At 39.2% G+C, this 26,720-nt stretch overlaps 1 protein-coding gene across 1 annotated transcript in view; it reads right to left on the bottom strand.

The window, feature by feature from the left end:
* oxr1a (oxidation resistance 1a) overlaps window positions 1-26,720 on the bottom strand; it is a 200,328-nt gene that overhangs the window by 154,908 nt on the left and 18,700 nt on the right. Inside the window, 2 exon segments of the mRNA XM_067448060.1 lie at window positions 9,056-9,086; window positions 9,088-9,250. Of these exon segments, the coding sequence (XP_067304161.1) occupies window positions 9,056-9,086; window positions 9,088-9,250 (194 nt within the window).

The raw sequence follows: 26,720 nt of genomic DNA, 5'->3' as shown, positions 1-26,720 counted from the left end.
GGTTAGGGCCCTATAAAATCCGTTTTATTTTTTCCCAAATTCCGTTTTATTTTTTCCCAAATTCCGTTTTTTCCGTTTTAATTTTTGCAAATTCCGTTTTTTCCGTTTTAATTTTTGCAGATTCCTTTTTTTTTCCGTTAAAATGTTTGGCAATTCAGTTTTTTTTTACCCTTCACTGTTATTTTGGTGAAAAAAGAGTTTGCTTTTAATGTTAATATAATAGAACATAAAACAAAAAATAGGAATGACCTTAAATTTATTGAGGTAACAAACATCACATTTACTTTTTAGGACAAATATGATATTTGACATAACACTGCACTTCAAGTACTTCAAATATTAATGGTTATTAGCTTTAAACTTTCCGGTAAAATAAATTATAATAGTTTATATAAGTTAAAATGAAAGTGCTCCAGTAGCTTTTTCTTTCAAGTAATTTTTTTTAAAAAGAACTAAAAAAAAAAATAATCATAAGAATCATCTTTTACATACAGTACTATTAAGTAAAACAATTAAAGCTGAAAATTAACATTAAAAATAACACATTTCACCATGAAATCATGTAGTGAAATGTTCTGTGTGTTTAACAATCACCATTATGATATCCAGAGCTGTGAAAAATAAAAATACACGAAAACACAACACTGCCTGAAGTTTTGTCCCCCAACTTCAAAGGCCCCTTTAAATGATTAAAACTAGATGCTTAATTTTAACTTTAAGGTTACTTATCATGTAAACTACCCATAGGCTACAGCATGTTAAATGCATGTTTGGAACAGAGGGGAAAACGGTCGCATTTGCAGCAGATATGCATTGATGCCTAATGTGCCCATTATAAATCAAAGCACGAGATGACAGGGGTCGAGCAGAACACCGGAAAATCTGACAGAATGGACAATATTTGTCCGTCTGTGCAATACACGAGCCGCGGCTCAGGTGCGCGCGCGACCAATGCCGCCTGAGCACAACGAGCGCGCGGCTCCCGCTCTCCATATCCAAAGCTTCTGCGCCGCCTGCGCGTGCAGTGTGAAACCACCGTTAGCGTCGAGTTTCTTAACTTTTTCGAAGCCGAAAGCAGAGCCGTGGAGACCAACTTCGCCATACTTTCATTGTTTTGAAGGGCGAGCTGAAATGACGGGAGGGGTTGTGTCGCGGAGATTTGCTTCCCCCCGTCTGCACTTTCCTCAGACATACGTTCTTAACCCACACGACACAGAATTTCATTACAAATATTTAAAATTCCGGGGAAAGCTGCATTAACACCAGATTCCGCGTTTATATGCAGATTCCGCGTTAATATGCCAATTCCGCGATTCCGTCCGCGATTCCGTGATCGCGGAAATTATAGGGCCCTACATGGTGCATTATCCTGCTGGAAGTAGCCATCAGAGGATGGGTACATGGTGGTCATGAAGGGATGGACATGGTCATAAACAATGCTCAGGTAGGCCGTGGCATTTAAACAATGCCAAATTGGCACTAAGGGGCCTAAAGTGTGCCAAGAAAACATCCCCCACACCATTACACCACCACCACCAGCCTGCACAGTGGTAACAAGGTATGGATCCATGCTCATTCAGTTTACGCCAAATGCTGACTCTACCATCTGAATGTCTCAACAGAAATCGAGACTCATAAGACCAGGCAACATTTTTCCAGTCTCAAACTGTCTAATTTTGGTGAGCTTGTGCAAATTGTAGTCTCTTTTTCCTATTTGTAGTGGAGATGAGTGGTACCCGGTGGGGTCTTCTGCTGTTGTAGCCAATCCGCCTCAATGCTGTGCATGTTGTGGCTTCACAAATGCTTTGCTGCATACCTCGGTTGTAACGAGTGGTTATTTCAGTCAAAGTTGCTCTTCTATCAGCTTGAATCAGTCGGCCCATTCTCCTCTGACCTCTAGCATCAACAAGGGATTTTCGCCAACAGGACTGCCACATACTGGATGTTTTTCCCTTTTCACACCATTCTTTGTAAACCCTAGAAATGGTTATGCCTGAAAATCCCAGTAACTGAGCAGATTGTGAAATACTCAGACCGGCCGTCTGGCACCAACAACCATGCCACGCTCAAAATTGCTTAAATCAGCTTTTTTTCCCATTCTGACATTCAGTCTGGAGTTCAGGAGATTGTCTTGACCGGGACCACACCCCTAAATGTATTGAAGCAGCTGCCATGTGATTGGTTGATTAGATAATAGCATTAATGTGAAACTGAACAGGTCTTCCTAATAATCCTTTAGATGAATGTGTATATCAGAGTCCTGCACGGGTCCATTTTTGGAGACCCGCCCCCGCCCGTACCCGCAAGGTTTAGCACCAGATCCGACCCGTGACCCGTGAAAATTTCAAAATTAAATCCGTACCCGCCCAAACCCGTTAATATTTGGCCCGTTACCCGACCCGTGCCCGCGATAAATCACACACGCTAAAACATTCAAATTAAAATGCTTTATTTTTTTATCCTACACCTCTCTCAACATCAACAGCGTCATGAATGGGCTAATGAAACAGGCAAAAGTGCCTTTAAAGACTCATTGTCAACAATTTCATATAGCTACTCCACTCACCAGCTTTACTTTTACTTCATCCATTGCTACTCCTGCAACGCTCGCTCCTTCTGCGCTACGAGAGGCATCAACTAAAGTTTCAATGTCGCAGTGGTGGTGACGTGATGGGTCAAATGGTATATCATTGTTGCGTGTATGTGTAATGGTAATTTGGACATAGAAATTGTAATAGCCTACAAAATGTTGGATGGGGGAAGAAGGAGCTGGGAACCAGCGAACATTTAAAAGACTTAACCAAACAAAACGAAAGTAACGTGAGTAGCCCTTCATGGACATCTCCCATGCGCACACGCATAATAAAACGTAAACACAACTCAACGTCAAATCCAGGTCTGGTGATCTCTCGTCCTTATATGCTTCCGAGCTCCCTCAGAGGACTCGAGACCGGTGTGGCTCGCAGGTGACGCTCATTCACAATCACGCCCTGGTCTCTCTCTCTCTCGCTCTCGCGTTCACTTTGCCACAGAAATATTGCACATATTTTTCATCCGCCCATCCACGCTACTACCCGCCCGCACAGAGTTAATTATCCGCCCGCATCCCCGCCCGTGAATTTTATAAATGTCATAATCCACCCGTTTTAGCCACTTTTATGCGGGTACCCGCGGATACCCGCGGGTACCCGACCCGTTGCAGGACTCTGGTGTATATTGCCTGGTTTATATTGCCTATAAACTATAATACTGATCTGCCAATATTGTCACTATATGATGAATTAAAATAAACTGATAACATCATTTTCTCCATAATGACTGCACAGCGGAATCAAATTTTGTTGCAATATTTTCCGGTTTAACACTGTGAAGCTGCTTTGAAACAATCGTCATTGTAAAAGTGCTGTATAAATAAAGTTGACTTAAAATGACTTGACCTGACATGGATGGATGGATGGATGGATGGATGATTTTCACTGAAAAACACACTTACATCGTTTCTGCTATTTTCAAGTTCTGGAATATGTGAATGCATACCAGCAGACGACAGTAAGAGGTCTGTAAGGGCAGCAGACAATGGGTAATTAGAAACCAAGCTCAGAGATCCCAACAGCCTGACCGTTCTTCATGAGGATGACATTTGTTTGTTAGCATGCTGCACCCTCGTCTGTTGCTTCTCTGTAAAACAGACCTTCATCCCGTATACAGCATCTCTCATGACCCCACAGGTCAGCACCTTCAGAATACATTTCAGCATAACGAGGCAAAGCTGATGAGAAGAGAGGAGACCCACGAACAGGACAAACATTCTACCTTTCCACAACCATTAATGCTGTGATCAGTTGTGTGCAGTCTGACAGTTCACCCCAACACACAGACAGCAAATCATACTCAGCCACCTAATGAGAACGGAAATACAGAGGCAATAAGCATGACGGCGCATTAGCTCGGATGTGGAGGAAGACGCTTACATTTAACGGCTGGAGGATGACATAAAACAACGACTGAAGGGAAGCTAAAATTTAGAAAAAGTCAAAAGAGAGATTCATCAAATCCATGAATCTAAAATCAAGTGTAACTGCAACTCTGTCAAATTTCTTAAAATATACTATAGGAATTTATATAATTAATATATAATAGGAATTCTTGGTTAAATTCATTACCGTTCAAAAAATTGGCTTGGCAACTGTTTTTTCTTTTTCTTATGAAGAGTATATTATATTCTATATACTATATATTATATTATATATTCATATTTCTTATGAAGTTTTTTTAATGTAAAATATCATTAACATTTAAAATGGCGGTTTTCTATTTGAATATATTTTAAAATATAATTTATTCCTCTAATTGCAAAGCTGAATTTTCAGCATCATTTATCCAGTCTTCAGTGTCACATGATCCAGAAACCTCCTTCATGAAACATTTCTTATTATTATACATTTTAAAACAGTTATCAGTTAAAACAGTTAGTATTTTAATCTTTAATCCTTACACTCTTAAAAATAAAGTTTCTTAAAGAGATAGTTCACTTTAAAATGAAAATTCTGTCATCCTTTACTCGCCCTAAAGTTGTTTTTAAACCTGTATGAATTTCTTTCTTCAGCTGAAGGAGCCATTGACTTCCATAGTATTTTTTTTCCTACTATGGAAGTCAATGGCTCCAGTTAACTGTTTGGTTACTGACATTCTTTAAAATATCTTCCCTTGTGTTCAGCTGAAGAAAGAAATTCATACAGGTTTGAAACAACTTGAGGGCGAGTAAAGGATGACAGAATTTTCATTTTAAAGTGACCTATCCCTTTAACTGGTTCTTTGGCAGGGTGTATGGTTCCATGAAGAACCTTTAATATCCAAAGAACCTTTCCATTGCATAAAAGGTTCTATGTAGGGCAAAAAAGTTATTTAGACTATAAAATGGTTAGAAAAAAATGGTTCTTTAAAGAACCTTTCACAAAATGGTTCTTTGGGGAACCAAAAATGTTTCTTCTATGGCATCACTGTGAAACCCCATTTTTGGTTCTTCATGGCACTTATTTTTAAGTGTGTACTCTCTCTTCAATTAAAAAAATTGAATACATCCTTGCTGAATAAAATGATTAATTTCTTTCAAAACAGAAAGGGGGTTACTGACTCCAAAATGTTGACTATTTCAGGCACTTTTTTGCTTTTAGCGAATCACCAAACCATGTAGCTTTGAGCAACCACATATAATTCCTCCTTGATCTCTGCTTAAATTTACACATATACCATCAGAACCGGCACCAAAGGCTGAGGCTAGATAACGTCATCCTGAAGAACTATAGGATAAACATCAGATAAAGGAGGCTTACATAAGAGCCTATCCAGTATCTTGTTAACAGAATTAGGTGAGTTAGGTATTAAGGCTAGAACAGGACCCTATGGGACCGTCGTGGACCTGACTCCTCTCTGCTGATTACCTGCAGCTCATTTCCCACATAACCCCCTAGATCTGCGCTTATGTCCACGCAGACACATTTATACCTGCTCTCCCTGACCCATTTGCAGCAAACCAAAAGCACTTATTGCAGCATATGCACTTACCTGCTATAAAACCACTCTCATTTAAGGAGACCGAATGGCCTGTCAGGGTCATTTTCATTTAAAAACATTAAAACACTCTAACCATCGCTCACATCGAGCTGGAAATGACAGTATAATTTGGCGGGATACACGAGGGTAGGTTATTAAAATGTAGCAGGATATGCGGTGCGGTTTTAATGGCGGTTCTGACACAGGATGAAAAGATGCCCAGCGTGCCGCCATCGATAACACATCTCTCTCCCGCGGTCCTCTCCACCAATTAGAGACACTATGAGGAGGCAAACTGTGCCGTGATTTGCAGTGATTGCCTGAGGGCGCGGCCTTTCAAAGACAGTAGAAAGTCAAACAATGAGAACAGCAAAATCACCAATAACCTTAAAGAGTGGGAAATTATAATAAAATATCGCTCTTTATGACACGACTCTCAGGAAAACTTGATTCTGATTGGTGAAATTGCAACATTCTGCAGTCAATGTTTAAAGCTACACTGTGTTATATTTTCCCCCATCCAGGGATGGGCAGTATTCCAGATACATATATTTAAAATATGTATTTGAAATACAAAATACTATTTTGTATTTAAAAGCCTTTGGAAAAAAATCTAATGTAATACATTTAAGATGAGTATTTTTGTATTTTCAAAATACTCAAAATACTTTGAGCCAGTCAACCTCTTTATCAGGAGCTATTTTCATGCATCTACTAGTTCAGACCATAGACTGTAAAAAAAAAAATGGACGTAGTGTCCGTGACGTCACCCATAGGATTCCGATTAGCCGTTCTGAAGCTTAAAGTAGGGGCGAGCTGGGCGTTGCCATCTTGCGAGCGAGTCATCGCATGTCACTTCCGGATAACAGAATATGGGCAAAAGAAGGGGATGTGGGCGGAGCTTATGAAACGCAATGACTATAGACGGCGGATAAATGGCTATCCACCTGTCACTCAAAGTAACCACTCCCTTAATTATGCAGAACTTTTAAAGCAGCACTAGGTAACTTTTCAACCTTCATAATATATTTTTTAAGACTCTTGTGATGATAAATCGACTTACAATAGGTTGAATGACACGTCTGCCATAGCCTGATGGGGTCTGTATCGTTTTTAATCGTACTTTTAAACTTCGGGTTTCGGGTAGTAACCCGAGAAAAAAAAAGAACTACAAAATTCGACTGCTTTACGGCATATACGTCACTTCCACCAACACCCACACTTCCTTACATTCGGATGTGCGAGCCCAACTTTGTTCGTCGGATAATATAGTCATATCCGAAGCAGCAGAGACAAATAAGAAAGAAAAGGTTTTGTTGGAGTAAAGCAATAAGAGGAAATGAAAAAGTGATGGGATTAAAGGCAGGACGAGAATCAACATTGGACCAGCGTTTGCTTGTCGGCGTGAGCTGAAGGAGGCGTGCCCGACCGATGCTGTCCTGCTTGTTATGGTGAGCTACCACTCAAACATTGAACTGAAGTATCATATAGATTCTGTAAAACGCTAACCAATAGACTACTATAATGACGCTGGCTTGTAAACGTGAGCATCGTGATTATTTGGCATTTGAAAAAAATAAAACCCATGAAATTATATTCATATGACATGCTGAAGCATATGCCACTGACTGTAACGTTACTTGGGATGAAGACATTTCACACGCGACGCCAGAAGAACTCAAAATCCTCTTGCAGTGTTCAGAGGAACTGTGAGTTCTGCACCGACCCGCGGGACGCTTTTATGAAGTTATTTGGCCGCACCGCACCACTGAATATATTTTTACAACCCGCCGCGCACCCGCGACCATTAAATAGACATACGGGGTCCGCGGGTTATGAGACGACCCGCGCATCACTAGTTCAGGGCTATCAGGGTTGTCATGTCAACAAATGCACGCGCGATGGCATCCCCTGTTGTAGGATGACAGCTCTTACGACAGTAGTTGAGGACATTATTTTTTCCAAACTGTGGGGGGACCCCGAGAGCAAAAGTAGCCAAGTGGGGCTTTAAGGCTTTATATAACGTAAACGAATGGGTAATAAAAAAAATTCACCCCCCTCACAGCTGTTATGAAGGTCAAAATCACAATTTGTACCTTGCTGTAAACATGTTTTTTTCTGCTGTAAAGTTGGGATTTTTAACATGGGGCTCAATGACATTCTGCTCCCTTCTGGAGCCTGTCCCTAGTGGCCAGTTGAGGACTTGCAGTTTACATTACTTCTGTATAGGCTTCAAGAGAGATCACGGGAGGTTGCCGCGAGGCCGAACTGGAAGCCATGTTAATCTTAGACTAAATCGGCCACCGTAGGAGTTAAAACGAAATCGGAATTGAGAGGAACAGAAACTAATATTTACTGGATGGTCATTTACCTTTTCACCGATGAGGAAAAATATCACACAGACAGTGTAGCTTTAACATTACTGCGTGTTAGGGCAGCCCTATTACTTAAAACGGTGTAATAGGGCGTCTCCAGTGGTGTGTGAGGGACAGTTCAGATGTTAATTTCCTTTATTTTCTCAGAGAGCCCTTGTTCTTCATTCAGACATTTCGGCATATACTAGCTTTTTCAGTCTTACAGCATAATGAATGGAATCCTATGCATGTCCTGAGTAAAAGTGATATCTCTGTTGCGTGAAATCACCTAGTCTTAAAGCTACACTGTGTGATATTTTCCCCCATCTAGCGGTGAAAAGGTATATGGCCATCCAGTGATTTCGTTTTAACTCCTACGGTGGCCGATTTAGTCCAAGATTAACATGGCCAATCCCCCTCTTCACATTCCACACGGTGCCATCGAGTGTTAAAACGCAAAAGGCGAAGCTTGAATTTACAGGTATGTCCCTCTTTGGCTGATGTATATCAAGATGGAGGGGTAACATGGCGACCGGCATTCGAACCCCCTCACCTGTTCGTATTTTCAATGGCATATTATAAACTTACGAGAATACTTTATTACTTGAAAGAAGTAAATATAGGACGAGAGGAGACAGATGAGAGTAAATACAGATGGAGACGAGAAACTATCAAGGCATGAAAAAGAGGTGAGATCTAAGAGAAAAAGAGGAGAACGAGAGGAGATAGATGAGAAAGATGAGGCAGAGGAGAAAGAGAAGAGAGCAGAGAATGATAGGAGAAAGAGATTAGACCAAAAACAGATGGAGATGAAAAACTATGGAGAAATATATGAATGAGAGGAGAGATCTGGAGAAAGAGATTAGATCGATGAAAATGAAAGGAAACGATTATGAGAATAAGAATGATGAGAATGAGAGGAGAAAGAGAAGAGAGTTGAGAGATTATGAGGAGGAAAAGACAGCGTTTAGAATGAGATGAAAAGGGCAGAGAACCAGAAGAGAACAAGCAGAGGCTATCAGAACTTACTTTCACTCATCTTAAGTGAACATCTTCATGCACACACACATTTACACAGAGATAAAGTGCAAAATAAGAATCACACACACACAATCGTGAATACTGAAGAGAGCAGGATGCTCATTTACCTATGGTGTATCCTCGCTTCAGGTCACTGCAACCGTGGCCCGAAGCGCTGGGAATTGGTGGTGTTGTTTTCTTGCACCTCAGATGGTGTTGTCTTGGCAACAGGTGGAGAAGATCTGTTCAAGGACAGACTCGGGATGAGCCGTGCTGGAAAACTTTGAGAGCCGATATCCACCGACTGGGACTTCTTCTTTAGTCTGAGGGGAAACAACACAGGAGACATGTAGAACTGATCCTTCAAACCCCATCAGGCGTACACATACAGCACATCACTTCTGAGATAGATATTCTAATTCTGATTCTCCATGTTCAATCGGCCCGACAAAACCCGAAAAAAGTGTCTGTTGCCTTTTATGGACCATTGGAGAACATGTGCGACTACAAATGTTTTGTGCCACTCAGAAGGCCTGTCGTTGTTGATCCCAACTAAAAACAATGGTCTATGACAATTAGATCTTCGTGAGAAGAACTTTTTTGTAGTTTATTATTGCAGTATCATGCATCCGTTAAAAAGCCAACAGATGGAGGCAACGGGTGACACTGTGAAACCGTTTTAAACCGAGTTATTAGACGGTAAATGTCTGTTCTTCAGAAACAGGGCTTGTAAGAATTCTTCTAATTCATGCAACATGGAGCACTAAATTTGCCTGCAGGTTCTCAACAGCTGTAAAAATGCTGCATTATTCAAAAGAGTCGTTCTGGATTTCAAACACTACTGAATAAAAAGAGTTTGATTCCTTAGCTCAGGGCAAATGTTTAATCTTTAAAGTGATTTGCTTTAAAACAGGTGGTGAACCTTAAGAAGGAGAGTCAAGATCAGTTCATTGTTTGACCTCTCAGTCAATCATCTTCACCTTTTATCTCAACCTATAATTGAGACCAACGCCTGAAAGCACATTCTCAGGAATCATCTTCTGGTCAATCCTGAAATTATGGGTTTCCACATTTCTGCATTACTTTTTCTTTATGTTTCTGTGTGATATATTTAAACATGGTGAGAACACACTTTTATTGATAACTGTATGCATCGTGAAATTTGCTGAAAAATAAATAAATGCAGGGTGCCTATAGTTTAGACGTTGCTTAGCTAAAATAAAATACTAGAAATAATAATATAGCTGGGGCCAATTATCAGGGCCAAGCACAAAAAAAGAGCAATGTGACATGAAAGTATGGCTAGGAACTTCAGAAAAATGGCAACAATAAGTAATTCCAGATTTATTAAAATAACTGAAGGAAAAACAAAACAAAAAAACAAACAAAAAACAATCACTTTAACTTGCTTATCACTTTTGACCATTAGGTTTCTCTTGAAAGGAATCTATGAAGACCATTTTTATCATAACATATAGGCAAAATTAATTAAATGTTATAAGCATTTTTGGAAATATCTTTTATGTACCTTCAGGGCATGGTGCCGATGCACATATCGAGCTTTGTAATGATGCGCTAATGCATTCTTAAAATACAGCATTTAAAGACAATGCTCGTGATTGTTAATATGGGAAAATTGGGTACCATTTGACTCTTCAAAATGCACTAAATCAATTTATGATTTTTGGGCAAACAATTCGGAAGTTATAAGCAAAAAAACAACAACAATTTTTCATATTGTGACCAGTACGAAGTTTGGTCTGAATCTGAATCTGAAATTGATATAGCCTCATGTCCAATTTGGCGTACTGTTTCTCAAATTTGTTTGCGCATTATTTAAGAACAGTTGGGAATATCAAAAAGCTTTTCTCAGATAACTTTTCACCTCAAGATGATCTGATTAAAATTGTATGGAAATTGGACAAACCGGCTAGGAGGAGTTCGATTTTTTTTTATATTTTCAGTAGAGGCGCTAGAAGGACTGAGTTAGAGACTCAACATTTTCTGTGGTCAATGTTTGGACTGTTCTCTATCAGCATGCCAAATTTCACAACTTTTTACAATATGATTCTATGGGCTGCCATTGAAGAAAAAAACTAATGGAAACAATAGTTGCACCATTCAAACCAAAAAAGTCAATTTATATTGACAGAGCCCATAGAAACGGGACAAAAAGTTATGGAGTCAAGAATGGGATCAAATTTAATCTAAATGTAAAGCTTTTTTTTTCTGCAAAAGCACCAAAGCTCAATGTGATCACTTCATAAGCATGTATTGTACAGTATAAGCTTGTATGAAAATAAGTTGTGAAAAGTTGATGTTTTCCCATGTGCCAGAAAGGATTATCATGTGTTAGTATCATGCATTTAAAACGGCCTAATAATCAGTTAAAAACCTAGACATTTAAGGTAGACAACATAAAATTATTCTATATCTCCCAATAGAGATGTGCGCGGGCATGTCATTTAGACACGTCTAAATAAACTGCTCACAATAGAGCCTACTGACTGCATGTTGATGGCAGACCCCAGTTGTGGTTTCCTCCCTCCCTCTGTCTCTCAAACCAACCCATCATTGCTTAATACATGCAATCAGCCAAAAGACAAACGCAGGCCAACACGATTATAGGATTAAGAAGGCTTAACAAAAACAAGAACTAGTTGGTGTAGACAGCACAGAGCAGCAAGTCAACCAGAAAACTGAAGCAAGTTGGCAAGTCTATAACTAAGGGTTCATCTTAACCAGCTCAAAAACATTTAGGATATCCAACGAACAAAACAGTCAAACCGTAGATTTCGTTGTGTTGTGGCTCGTTTCCGTTGTACGGCTGCACTACTGGGTCACCGTAGATAAGAGTAGTAGGACATCATTCAAATTGGTCTAATGGTATATTTTCATTTGTGTACACCACTTCTTTAGTAAAATAAAGAAAACAAACAGGATGCCACTTTCTGCCCTTCTGGTTTCCTTTCCATCACAAAAATCTCAGCGTATAGGCTACTAGGAAGCTCTTGTGTGCCATTTAAACTCTTGGGCCCTGTCCCAAATGGCACACTTAATATGCACTCTCGGTCTTGTGGACTCATGGCTGTCCATGAGTCCATGAGACCGTAGGGTGTCATTTTGTCATTTTAAGATTCAGAAGGGTGTTTGCGAGTGCCCCCCTTTATCGGTCGATATGCAACCTCAATGTGCACTTTTGCCGAGCCCACACTGGTGCAAAATCCACAGTGGGCTTCTTCCCGACATTGCTTGATGAAGATATTTACAAGCCCTGTGGGTCGAGAGAATCATTCCGGTTGCTGCTTTCAAAACAATCCCTCCCTCATGTGAACTGACAGTGACAAGGGAGCTGAAGCTCAATAAATAAGCAAATCTTATCCAATCCTAGCCGTGGGCGTTTACTTCCAAGTCTCCAGTGCGTCACGCCCATCAACACCCAGCGTTCAGAAGAGAGCCTCAAAACCAGTGTAGAAAAGAGCCTATTACTTATTAGTTATGATGTTTTTGAATGTAAAAACCACACAAACGTCATTAGTTGATAATTTTTTTAAAAGCCAGTTCATGACACCTTCAAGTTCATTCAAAGTCAAAGTGATTTTGTCATTTTGAGTTTTTGTGGGACAATGTACATCAATAAATCAAAGATTTAATAGATCAATGAAGAATCATTAAGTAGATAAAATCATGCAGTTAGTTTGTGTTTTAGTTAGTCAGACATACTGCGTATGCACCTGTAGTGAGACACTCTTCATTCCTCCATTTAGATGCTCCTGCTGTTATTGCAAATGCAAAACAGGCGCTTTTGAATTGAAAATGAGGGCCGAATGGCGAGTTGTCGCAGAGGTCCTGCTCTCGCTGTGATGCGGGGTGCGTATTAACTAGCTGGCATGGCGGTCTTTCATTCCTCCATACAGAAGAGATGTGGTGCCAATCATCACCGTGGCTTTATCTATTATTCACAGCTCAGAAAGACAGTGAGGGGGAGAGGAGGGTCTGGCCAGCTTTCAGCCTCTGTAACACCAGATGTAAACAAAGCACCAGCCTCCTTTCAAACAATGATAACCACAGCCGCCTCGTCACATGACTTCTGCTCTGATTAGGAGAACGTATTCATGCCGAAGCTGTATTTTAACCGTCAGCACCGGCCGTCACCGCTCGAGTGTTTATGTAAACAACATACTCCTTCAATTAGGGGGAAGATTGTGTGATTCAAAGACACAGAGGCTGCGCTGAATCGGTTTCAGAACATCTGTCGTAAAACACTGCTTACTGCTCGAGCTATAATTAGAAAACAGTTTTCTAAGTCACAAGGAAACCCTCCGATAAGCTGCTAAGCAAGAAGATGGTAAAGGTTACACAAGGTCATCGGAAGATAGAGGAATATCAGAAAAAGACGTCTGGATTATATTTATGCATCAGAGTTGCAACGGCAGACTATACATCTCATTATATAACTTCAACTCTCATACAGTCCTCATTTCCCCGTAAAGCTACACTGTGTGATATTTTCCCCCATCTAGCGGTGTAAAGGTATATGACCACCCAGTCAATAATAGTTTCTGTTCCTCTCAATTCTGATTTCGTTTTAACTCCTACAGTGGCCGATTTAGTCCAAGATTAACATGGCAATCCCCCTTTTCACATTCGGCACAGTGCCATTGAGTGTTAAAACGCGAAAGGCGAAGCTTGAATTTACGGGTATGTCCCTCTTTGGCTAATGTACTTTCAAGATGGAGGGGCAACATGGCGACCGGCATTCGAACCCCTCACCCGTATGTATTTTCAATGGCATATTATAAACTTACGAGAATACTTTATTACTTGAAAGAAGTAAATATACATTAATCAGCACATATATTTTTGAAAGAACTAAGTGTTTTTAGCTAAGAATAAACAAAAAAAGTTACACAGTGTAGCTTTAATACTCAGTATCAAAGGTTACTTTTTTGTTGTTGTTGTTTGAAGAAGTGTTGAAGTTAAGTGCAATAATTCCACTTAAATTTACAAAAATATAACTAAAATAACACAAAAAACCTCAAAAATCAGATTGTATTCACAAATTATTTATTTCAATAAATCAAATGCAATATACATATATAACTTTAGAATAATTGTGTTTTTAAATATGTAAATATAACCAATAGCAATAAGCAGAAATGAACAGGAGCTGTGTGTGTGTGTGTGTGTGTAAGAGAGAGAGAGCGAGCGAGTGAGCATGTTTGTTAAACATTGCATTTGTGCTCTAGTACCAGGCCTTGATTTCTGTGTGAAAATGTTCAGATTTACACAAGACTATATCTCTCTCTCTCTCTCTCTCTCTCTCTCTCTCTCTCTCTCTCTCTCTCTCTCTCTCTCTCTCTCTCTCTCTCTCTCTCTCCTCTCTCTCTCTCTCTCTCTCTCTCTCTCTCTATATATATGTATGTTATTGCTTGTTATATATACACCCCAAAGACAGAGTGTGACTCCCCCATCCCCCCCCCCCCCCCCATACCTACCAAACAATCAAATTAAGTCCAGTTTTTGTGTGTGTGTGTTTGGATAGATAGATAATGTTACAAGTCGCAAAATCTCATGCCACCGAGATGAAGGGAACATCTTTTTTAAATGTCCATGCAATGGTTAAATCTCACAATATGACTTCATATCCTACATTGTTATTTTATCTCAGTGGAAGGCTTCATATTCCCCTTTAAAATCGAAAGAAAAATGAAGCATATTTTGGAGCATTATGGGTTTTGCACTGTGACTTCATTTACATGACAATTATGCAAACTGACTCATACTCTTTTCATACACATTACAATAGTTATAATCTATATATGAAATAAAGGAATAGTACATTTAAATCAGCTAGAATTATCAACTTAAACATTTAATTTAGAGTGATTTAAAAAAAATAACTAGATAAAGAAATGTAAAATGATCCAGTCCCTTGACCCATTCGTAAATTTTGTAATAAGGCAATTAAAATATTTTTTGGCTTTAATGAGATTTTCCTCATTACAGTACTGAGAACCGCAGATAAAAATTCTTAGTTATCATGAACACAATGTCACAATGCACACAGTGGTTCTAAAAACAGACTTTATTTTATTTGAACTACTCAAAAAAACTAATCTCTCTTTCTTTTGGTTTGGGGTGATATATGACCTGGTCAGGCTTCATGAGATTCACCCACACCTTTTTCTCTCCTGGACCGTTTTGTTGAACCTCTAGAACTGTCCCAAATCCCCCCCACTCGCAGGACGTAGGACGGATCAGTGGGAAAACAGAGCGGTGGGAAATTGCAGAGAGATTAAACGCTTTGGCAAGCGGCTGATGGCGGCTGTGAGCGGGGCTGCTCTTTATCGTGGCCAACAGAGTACGACGGGGACATGGTGGGAGGGGAGCAGAAGGAGATCTGTTTGTGTGTGTGTGTGTGTGTGTGTGTGTGTGTGTGTGTATATGTGTTACAGTACCTCCGATACTCATCTTTTTAACTAATGTGTAAAGGAGAGAGAGAAAGGAAGAGCTGTTCTCTTCTTCCTCATGCTCCATATAGAGAGAGTTGCATTGCCAGACATTTGGAGATAAGCATAGTAGTCACATGCTTTGGCGAACGATGCATAAACAACAGGGAATTTGGGCAAAGCCAGAGCATGCTTATCTCGTGCAGAAAGATGGATGTGATCCAGGCCCAGGGCTAAACTCAGATCTGGTGTTCACAGGGAACCAAACATCTCAGCGTGAAGGGTTGACGTCAGCGGCGTGCCCGCTCGCTGCAACGCTCCTCAATAGCAAATACGACAGTTACTCTCGGGTGCCATTACCATGACCGGACTTCATGCAATGAAACTCAGTGAGGACATGAGAAAGACGTCATTTAGAGGAGACAAGCAGCTCCTGAGGGTACTCTTGGCCATTTACACATGGCTCTTATGAGAGAGTTATGGGACAATGGGCCTTGACAGTTCTCTGCTTTTCAAACAGCTGACAGCTTAATCGAGTCAGCGAAGTAGAAGGGGGGTGTAATACAGACTGAGACATCTGAAGAAAATCATATTTACTCATATTTTACATTAATAGAAAAAGATCAACATTAATTGAAAACAGTGAGGTGAAGTGATGCATTTGCAGTGTTTCATGCTACTCATAATTACATGATCAGAGTGATTACATCAGAGTGAAGCTAGCCTTTTTAAAAAGGTAGTAAAATGTACAAATTAACAAAAACTAGCTATATAACTTGTTCAAAAAATAATCAATTAATTTAAAAATGTGATTACTAAAATATATCAGATTATATAAATTAGTTCACCCAAAAAATGAAAATCCTAGGTGTATATGACATTCTTTTGTCAGACGAATACAATCATATTTTTTATATATATATGTATGTATGTATGTATGTATGTATGTATGTATGTATGTATATATATGTATATATATATATATGTATATATATATATATATATATATATATATATATATATGTATATATATATATATATATATATATATATATATATATATATATATATATATATATATATATATATATATGTATATATATGTATATATATATATATATATATATATATATATATATATATATATATATATATATATATATATATATATATATATATATATATATATATGTACATATGTATGTATGTCCTGGCTCTTGCAATCTTTATAATGACTGTTTCTGTTTTAAAGTCCATAAAAGTGCATCAATCCATCATAAAACTGCATCAATCCATCATAAAGGTGCTCCACATGGCTCCAGGGATTAATAAAGGCCTTCTGAAGCAAACCGATGGGTTTGTGTAAGAAAAATATCCATATTTAAAACTTTACAAACTGTAATCTCTAACTTCTGTTAACTCTTGTACGAGAGACTGCTGTTCCAGCGTATGACGGAGGATGCAGGCGTAGTGTAAGCTCCGGTGATGAACGAGGAAGCGCAGAGGACAAAGCAACTTTAGTTCTCGTGAGAACTAGAATATTCTCACCGGAGCGTCCTGTTTCATACACTGGAACATGCTCTCGTGAATGTGCGTACGACAGTTTGTGGAAGTTAGAGATTACAGTTTGTAAAGTATGGATCATTTTCTTACACAAATGCATGCTTCAGAAGGCCTTTATTAACCCCCGGAGCCGTATAGAGCACTTTTATAATAGATTGATGATGGACTTCAGAACAGAAGCAGCCACTGCCATTATAAAGCTTGTAAGAGCCAGGACTTTTTAATACAATCCTGATTATATTTGTCTGAAAGAAGAATGTCAAAATCATCATTTTTGAGTGAACCAGCCCATTAAAGGAATTTTGACAGCATTAAAATTTAAAAATTAAAATGTAATTATAATTGTACACTAAATACAACAAAGTTTGAAAACAATGATTAACAGAAGTGTACAGCTAAATATTTAACTATAAAAAAAGATTTACAATGCTTATGGACAGACACTCATCTTGAATTATTTTATAATCTGAACCGAACAAACTTAAAATGAATCAGAATATATAAGAAAATGGACAGTTAAGAAAAGTGTATCTGAGTATTTTTCAAGGTTAGCTGTAAATCATGCAGTAACAGCGATTTGTTCTCAGGGCCAAATCTGAGGTGTGCTCATATTTTGTGTGGTCCTATTTTAAGTCCTGAGGGAAACTTAATTGAGGATGGTCATCCTGTCTACAGAACATGCAAAAATGCTGCAATAGTGCTAGAACTATTGTGTGCCGTCTCGTCTTTGTGTCCATAACCCACTGTTTTATAGAGAACGCAAGGCAAGTTAACCTTAACCTCAATACCAAAAACTACATCCGGGACATAATTGGACACAAAACGTTTTTATACTCTACTTACTGTAAATTGTAACCCCATACCCCTAAACCTACACATCATATAATATTTTTATATTTTCAAAAAACATAATATGATTTAAAAGCTGTTTTCCTCATGAGGGCCAAAAAATGGATTTCAGAAATCGCCATCCTTGTGGGTATATTTTGTCCCAATAACATAGTTTACCAAGACCACACACAGTGAATTTAAGCATCAAAATAAAATATTTCTGAACCATATTGTGTAAAATGAAACTGTGTTGCATAAAGCAGGTACAGTGATAAAGTAGCTTCCCAACAGTGCTGTGAAATAAACGGAGTAAACAGCTCCAGGCTTGAACAAATGTCTGGCCAGAGTTGCTTTAAAATTCAGCTTGCTGAAGTTTAATACCAGAGACTGCAGGCTCTTTTTTATGTTTGTTTGTTTTTATTTGATTTATAATAGTCACTATTTTCAACCTCAGGAAAACACAAATTCTCTAAATAGCATTTTAAACAGGAAGTGACCTGATAATGATTCCTAATCTATTGAAAGCATCACTGCTCTTTCTAGTAAAGCATCACATTCACATATATATTCACGTATATATTCACATATTTTTCCCCTAAACAGAAGATCTGGAGTTCATGTGAGACCAGATCGCATGAGCTTACTTCACCTGACAGTCCCTCTGTTACATAACACACTGATGCACAACTGTCATCTTTCTATAAACTGACTGTCATTTTGTACAGCGCTTCGCTTGCAGGCTTTATTTCTGCCAGCATTTTCTGATGAGACATCTTTTGTATTCTCCACAGCTTTTTTCCTCTTTCTCTCTGATTTCTCAGCATCAGCTCAGAGAGAGAGAGAGAGAGAGAGAGAGAGAGAGAGAGAGAGAGAGAGAGAGAGAGAGAGAGAGAGAGAGAGAGAGAGAGAGAGAGAGAGAGAGAGAGAGAGAGAGAGAGAGAGAGAGAGAGAGAGAGAGAGAGAGAAAACGGTGAAATCTTTGGGACACAGTCTCGCAAACTGCTGTGCAGAAGCAAAAAGTATTAGTCTTAAAGTCACCATGAAATTAAATTAAAATAATAAAAAATAAATGATTAACTACCACTGCTTCAGAAAGTTCAGAAAAACATTGTGAAACTAATCCACATGATTTTTGCAGTTTAGTCCATTGATCAGCGAATATAAACAAAAACTGTAGTTTTGCTTGACGTGTGAGAACAAACCTCATTGGTTCTTCTGGAAGCTCAAATATGTTGCACAACATGAGAATGAACCTCATGGGTCCTTACAGAAGCTCAAATGTGATGCATAACACACGAAAATGAATCTCGTTGGTTTTTGCGGAAGCTTAAACGTGATGACAACTGGGTAGGGACAGAAAGCTCTCCGTTTTCATTAAAAGATAAACTTCAACTTTTATTGAAGATTAACGAATGTCCTATGAGTTTGGAATGACACAATAAGGTTGAGTAAATGATGACATTGTCATTTTTGAGTGAATTTATTCCTTTAACAGAAAAATCTAAAGAAAAACATTTATTTCTAAGATGACTGGATGTAAAATAATGAGGTCATTTGACAACTTAGTGTATTTGGAATGTTTGTCATTGCATAATGCATTCAAACAGTGAAAAACTGTATGGAGTATATACTGTGCACTAATAGTAACCATATTTAAAGGGTTACTTCACCGCTTTTTCATATTAAACTATGTTATTCCCTTAACTAAAACGAGTTGATACATGCCTCTCTCGTCTCAGTGCGTGCGCTTAATCTCTCTGACGCGTGGAGACAATCTGATAGCATTTAGCTTAGCCCACTAAGCCCAGCTGATTCACTATGGAACCAAACAGAGATCAAGTTAGAAGTACCAAACACCTCCATCTTTTCCCTATTTAAATACAGTTACACAAATAGTTGAACGATCAAGTATGGTGACAAAATAAAACGTGGTACTTCTCTAATCGGATTAAAAAGGAGAACTATAATGTATGGCGGATTAGCACTTCTGAGTGTACTTCGGCTCGGCGCAGTAAAAAGTCTCGGCCGAAACATCTTCCCTCACATCTCCCCCTCACTCTCTCATTTCTGTCAATAGGGAGATGTGAGGGAAGATGTTTCGGCCGGGACTTTTTACTGCGCCGAGCCGAAGTACTCTCCATACATTATAGTTCTCCTTTTTAATCCGATTAGAAACGCGCCACGTTTTATTTTGTCACCATACTTGATCGTTCAACTACTCGTGTAACTGTATTTAAATAGGGAAAACGTGGAGGTGTTTGGTACTTCTAACTTGATCTCTGTTTGGTTCCATAGTGAATCAACTGGGCTTAGGGAGCTAAGCTAAATGCTATCAGATCGCCACCGCACGTCAGAGAGATTAAGTGCACGCACTGAGACGAGAAAGGTATGTATCAACTCGTTTAATTTAAGGGAATAACATAGTTTAATATGAAAAAGCGGTGAAGTATCCCTTTAACAGTTAATAGACATGCCAGATGCATGATTGATAAAATAAGGGTTTGTTATAGCATACCAACTCTAATTATAAATTCTATTTCTGTACTTTATAGTATACTGTGCACAATATGTGTATTTTCTGTACTTGGATGCCCTACACATTTTGACAAACTATGAATGTTCCTTGTGTTACTTGATTTAGGCAAATTAAGCACACGGAATGGAATACTGTATACTTGGAATACTTCTAGAAAACATTTCGGTGAACACAATCCACCGTGCCATTTGCCACTGATGGCTAAAACTCTATAAGTCAAAAAAGAAGACATATCTAAACATGATCCAGAAGCGTGCACTTTCTCTGTGCCAAGGCTCATTTAAAATGGACAGTGGACAAGTGGAAAACTGTATTGTGGTCATATGAATCAAAATTTGAAGTTCTTTTTGGAAAACTGGGACGCCATGTAATCCGGACTAAAGAGGACAAGGACAACCCAAGTTGTTATCAGCGCTCAGTTCAGAAGCCTGCATCTCTGATTGGGTTGCATGAGTGAGTGTGGCATGGGCAGCTTACACATCTGGAAAGGCACCATCAATGTTGAAAGGTATATCCAAGTAGAACAAATGCTCCTATCCAGATGTTGTCTCTTTCAGGGAAGACCTTGCATTTTCCAACATGACAATGCCAGACATATTGCATCAATTACAACATCATGGCTGCATAGAAGAAGGATCCGGGTACTGAAATGGCCAGCCTGCAGTCCAGATCTTTAACCCATAGAAAACATTCAGCGCATCATAAAGAGGAAGATGCGACAAAGAAGACCCAAGACAGTTGAGCAACTAGAAGCCTGTATTAGACAAGAATGGGACACATTCCTATTCCTAAACTTGAGCAAGTTGTCTCCTCTGTCCCCAGACGTTTGCAGACTGTTATAAAAAGAAGAGGGGGTGCCACATAGTGGAAAACTGTGGAAAACTATTCCCCCTTCTATGTGTAAAGCGCTTTGGGTGTCTAAAAAGCGCTATATATATGTAATGAATTATTATTATTATTATTATTAAAACATGACTTGTCCCAACTTTTTGTCCCAACCTGCCCCAAATCCTCGACTAAGGATTTACACATTCGAATCAGAATTGTCGAATATTTTTATGGTCGCCGCCCGTGAGTGCGCACTCATTGAATGTGTTTGAATTTTAAAGGTGCGGCGCAAAGCTCAGCGTCCTTAAAACAGTCGCACAACGGACGTGAAGCTCAGCGCTGCACAGCGCCGCGCCACGTCTTTAAAAATTTAGCACCCCCATATTGCTAAAATGGTATGATCCTCGTTTCATAACACCCGCGAAGATTAGACTGTGAGATCGATTGGTGGTCGAATCCGGCTCCGCATATCGATGCATCGACTATTCGGACTATTCGTAACAACAAAGCATATTTAAAAAGTGTTTTAGTATTGCATAAAAATCTAAATATTTTGACTGCACTGATTTTTTTTAGCAAACTAAAAAAAATGATTTGAAAAGCACAAGTCAATGATTGAGAACCAAACATTATTTTACACCTACATCTCTCTTGACATTGCCTTTATTTTTCTAACAGAGTTGACTATAAAACAGAGAAAATAATGCACAAAGCAGACACAAACACTTTATGATTCTCGCTGGGATTTAACGATTCGTACAGCGTTTACCAGCACGCGCGGGTGGAGCGGGACAGTTGAGCGCCTCTGTAAATCTTCAACAAGCAGAGGTGCTGCTATTCATTTCACAACATACATCAATATACTGAAACGCGGCCGGCAGACAAGAGCTGATAACTCTGAGGAGTTATGAAGACCCCAAAGGAATACGTCTGTTTCATTACAGAGCTAAATGTGATGCCGAAACAGAATTCTCCCTCGCTAAATCAGCGCACATCTCTCAAGCTCTGTGTTAGTCACACACACACACAGAGTTCCTGAGGCTTCGAGTTAACTGCAGTCTTTCAATAACTCGCCAGTTGCTAGCCACACTCCTGCTCTCCTGCTCTATCATTGGTGGAGACGAGCCGAGAGCAAATATGATTGGAGGAGAACATTGATGATTTCAGCATGAAACTGAACTGAATTACAACACAGAGGAGAAAGAATGAGAGGAAAGAAGAAGAGGTTGAATGGTGTCCAATGTGTTGTGGTGAAGTGAGAGCACTGAGATTCTGTAAGGGGTCGAGCCACAGCAGAATCAAGTCAGACTCATTTGTTTTAAAACACATTTAAAGGTGTCATGAACTGGCTTTAAAAAAAAGTATACTGTTGTCCGAGGTCAACTAATAACATCTGTGTGGTTTTTACATTCTAATAAGTAATAGTCTATTTTCTACACTGGTTTTGAGGCTCTCTTCTGAACGCTGGGTTTAGATGGGTGTGACACACTGGAGACTTGGAAGTAAACGCCCACGGCTAGGATTGGATAAGATTTGCTTATTTAATGAGCTTCAGCTCCAGTCATATCTAGCCCCTGTCAGTTCAGTTCACATGAGGGAGAGATTATTTTGAAAGTGGCAACTGGAATGATTCAAGTACGTCTTTATCAAACAAACACAATGATTTATTTCTCATCCACCCGTGATTGATTGGACTATTATTTTTGTATTACATAGTCCGCACAATCGTTCGATACAACCGCGAACCACGCGCACACTCATACACTTCAAATGCCAAGTCAAGAGAGAGAGAATAGCAGAACAAGAAAGGAATATTACGAGATTCATCGGCCTGCCGACGGGGCTTCCATTTTGGTAGCCCGTCAGGAAAACACACAGCCCTAGCTGGGACGTTGGGCTTTGCGAGCCCTGGCCCATACATGTCTGAGTCCAGCGTGCTAAAGGTATGTTCTGTTAGACACGTACACATAAGCAACACGATCTATAAAAATGCAATACTATTACATATTAAAAAAACACGTTTTTTTCACATAAATGTGTTGCACCATTCCTCCTGTCGGATCCAATATAGAAGAATAGCATTGTGAGATTTGTTTGCAACACTCCTGCGGTGAAATTAAGTGAACACCACTGTCTTCCCCACGTCAGCTGGAACTTCATAAAAAAAAAAAAAAAGTTAGACCACACATTCCTAATATTAGGATCTGAAGGAACCTTATGCAGCGACTGTGTTCTTCCACAACCAGGAATAGTGCAATATCTTGCTATGTTCTTCGGCATGTTTATTGCTGCTGGCTAACGTGAACCAATGAGTTGGTGGGCGGGGCTACTGAGTTACACGTGCTTATTATTCTGTAGAGGCGTTGTTTTGCCACTAGATGACGTCAAGATGCGAACACGATCATTTTCTGGGCCTGGTGTCTATAGAAGCTTTTCTTTGACTAACAAGGATGTTTTTAGTCTGAAACTTAAAAGGATAATCTTATATTACCATGACCTTTCATATATCAAAGCTCAAGGCAAAACATCACCCCTTTAATATGAATTATATTATAATGAGTTGTAGGTCAGCAGAACAACTTTCACTGACCTTGAGATCTCATTATCAACAAACACACAAAAACAAGGAATATATTTAGTCGTGACACTCGTGGACCATTTGAGAAATCAATTTCAACTGAAGGAATAAAAAAAATTATAAAATAAATACGAATCAATCGAGCAGTCATCCATCAAGATGTGGAAAACAGGTTTAAGAAATTGTAATTTGATTACATAAATAGGTTTTGATAAACCGAATCCAAACCAAAAAGTTATGTTATTATGTGACTACAAAGAGATTGATATATTTTTTACAATGTCTATTGATACATTTTACTATTATCTACTGCTCTAATTATGATTCTCAATGAACTGCCCTTTTTTCTTTATTCTGCAAGAATGCATTAAATGAAACTAAATTGATACATTTATAGTTATACAAAAGATTTCAATTAAATGCTGTTCAAATGCATTAAACAAATTACAAATGCATAATGTCAAACATTTTTTATATAAAATAATTAAAGTAAAACTAATATAACATTAATAAAAAGTGCTTAAGCTTTTTGAGTGTAAATTAGTGTAAACACTGATGCTATGCTGATAATGTGTAATAAAAAATGTTTGTATTCGATTAAAAGCATTTCCAATATAGCCTCCAAAAATCACACTTTTAGACTGCACTTTGCACTAGTACACGTGTTGATAGGGGTCATCTCACTGTGCCGTGACCAGTTCTACCCTCACAAGACATCTGCTGCTGCTGGCAGGGACCAGTGGACAGAAACAGGCCACATCTGTGCAGACTTACACCGCCAGCACTGGGGGACGAGGTCACAGGGGAGGACGTGTTTATGAAACATTTGCTGCTTAAAAGCTGTGAGCTACGGGCAACATGACCAGTTCAGAAGAGATTTACAGCATGGCCTTTAATGGCTCATATGGGTGGACTCTTGGTTCAGATGGTGGTCTGGGCTCCTGGCGCTTCTTTCTGGGTTGACCCGTGGATTTTCACATGTTCCACTCCAACACCTCCCATCCACCAGTCGGTCTGCGCTGGCACAGGGCATCTGGCGTGAAAACGTCACCCTCACATCCCATCAGCTGCCACACAGAGTCAGCAGGCATCATTCTGGCATGACTGTGCACAATCTGGGCTGGGAGCAACCGAGATTGCAAGAGACCGAAAGGAAAACTAGACTAGTTTGTTCTTGTAATTTGAAAAAAGAGGAGTTTAAAACTAACTTATCTTGCTCATTATGGATTTATTCAACAGAGGCTTGATTATTTGCCGAATCAGAATGGCACAGCTCAGCAGGAGGAGAATTAAGATTCAGTTCAGTAGTTCATTCCTTCAAAAGTGAAGAGAAGGCCGATGTTTGACCTGAGCCGTAATCCACTTGTCCATTTGCAATTCCAGTCATGTTCGGGCTCAGGTGGGACATCTGTTTACTTCCAGCAAGTGAGCCAGGATAAAACTATCCAAGCATATGGTACCAGAGAGGAAAGTGCTGCAGATGACTGCCTCATATTAATTAGTTTCAGAACAGGAGCCACTATCAGGTTATTTTACCCTGAATTGTTTGTATATGGCTTCATCCATTTGTCTTAAAGGCACAATATGTATCACAATATCGCACCTAGAGGTCGCTAATTCCAAACAAAGGTGTAGCTTGATGATGCCTTGAGTTCTTCACCTCTAAAGCTGGTGGAAAAGAATCAGACAAGCTAATGTATTAAAGTAATAAATCTTTAAAGCCTTTATTATGCCACAGACGCTGCTTCTTCCAGTCATGCGTATGTGGGGTAATGCAGCGCTGTTTTATCATATTAGATACATTTGAGTTTGTTGTGCGTTTGCTTGGCAGCTACTATGAGACACTTGTTGCAAACTGCAGTGAGCTAGATTGATATCTATCTAAAGCATGATTAAACATGGTACACACGGTAAATCAAGAAAACAAGATTTAACCAGATTGTCCAATGGTAATTTTTTTCTGGATTTAAACATTCTTAAAAACATTTGGGATAAGGCAAGTACACAAGTCTTGTAAGTAAGTAATATATAACATCGTTCTGGTGTTTTTTGGGATATTTTAAAGGTGCCCTAGAATGACTTGAAACTATGTTAAATTGTTCTATGAAATCTACATAGAGGGTATGTGGCTTATTTAAGGGGAAAAAATGTCCAGATACAGATTTACAGGTCCATTTACAACCCTAAGGATGTCCCTATAGGATGTAATGCGCTGTTTTTGCCTTATTTGGAAGCGTCATGAATATTAATTTCACGAGTTCACACTTACAAATAATTCAGATAGAATAAATGGTATGCGTATTTGGCGTGCTGTCCGAGGAGAGGGTTCCGAGCTCGGTATTTGGCCCGAACCTAGAGTACTCCCCCCGTATTTCTGGTTAGGAAAGTAACCAGGTGCGTGTGAGGTAGAAGGGGTGGTGGAGGGATGCTGCAAACTTTGTCAAGGAACATTGGTGAGTTGACTGGGTATTTATGTGATCCTCCACTTGAGCTGATTGGTAGACATGTCGATTACTGATTGTTGACAGCTGGTTGGAATGACATCATGATTAGGTAGATCATTTGAACGTGCTTCTCCCGAACTTAGTTTTTTAAGAAACATCATTTCACGAGTTCACACTTACAAATAATTCAGATAGAATAAATGGTATGCGTATTTGGCGTGCTGTCCGAGGAGAGGGTTCCGAGCTCGGTATTTGGCCCGAACCTAGAGTACTCCCCCAAAAAATTGCTACTAGCATAGGACAGCAGCCAGTAAATGATGTTGATGCCCCCCAAAAGTTGCAGAGCATGAACTGGTGCTGTGCCAATCGAAGGGGGGGATAGTCACTGGATCGGGAGATCTTGTTCATTATTGTATGGTCGTGATATCAGAAAGGTGAACCTCGTTGGTAGTCAGCTGGGGTGGTTGCATGTAGGCGAGAGGAGATAGCAGTGCTGTGGCAGTGGAGATGAGCTGTTTCAGCATACTTTCAAACGTATCCAATGAGCTGGCTGTACAAAGA

This window comes from Pseudorasbora parva, chromosome 7, assembly GCF_024679245.1.
Source record: "Pseudorasbora parva isolate DD20220531a chromosome 7, ASM2467924v1, whole genome shotgun sequence".
NCBI lineage: Eukaryota > Metazoa > Chordata > Actinopteri > Cypriniformes > Gobionidae > Pseudorasbora > Pseudorasbora parva.
This window is presented reverse-complemented; position numbering and strand designations above follow the sequence as displayed.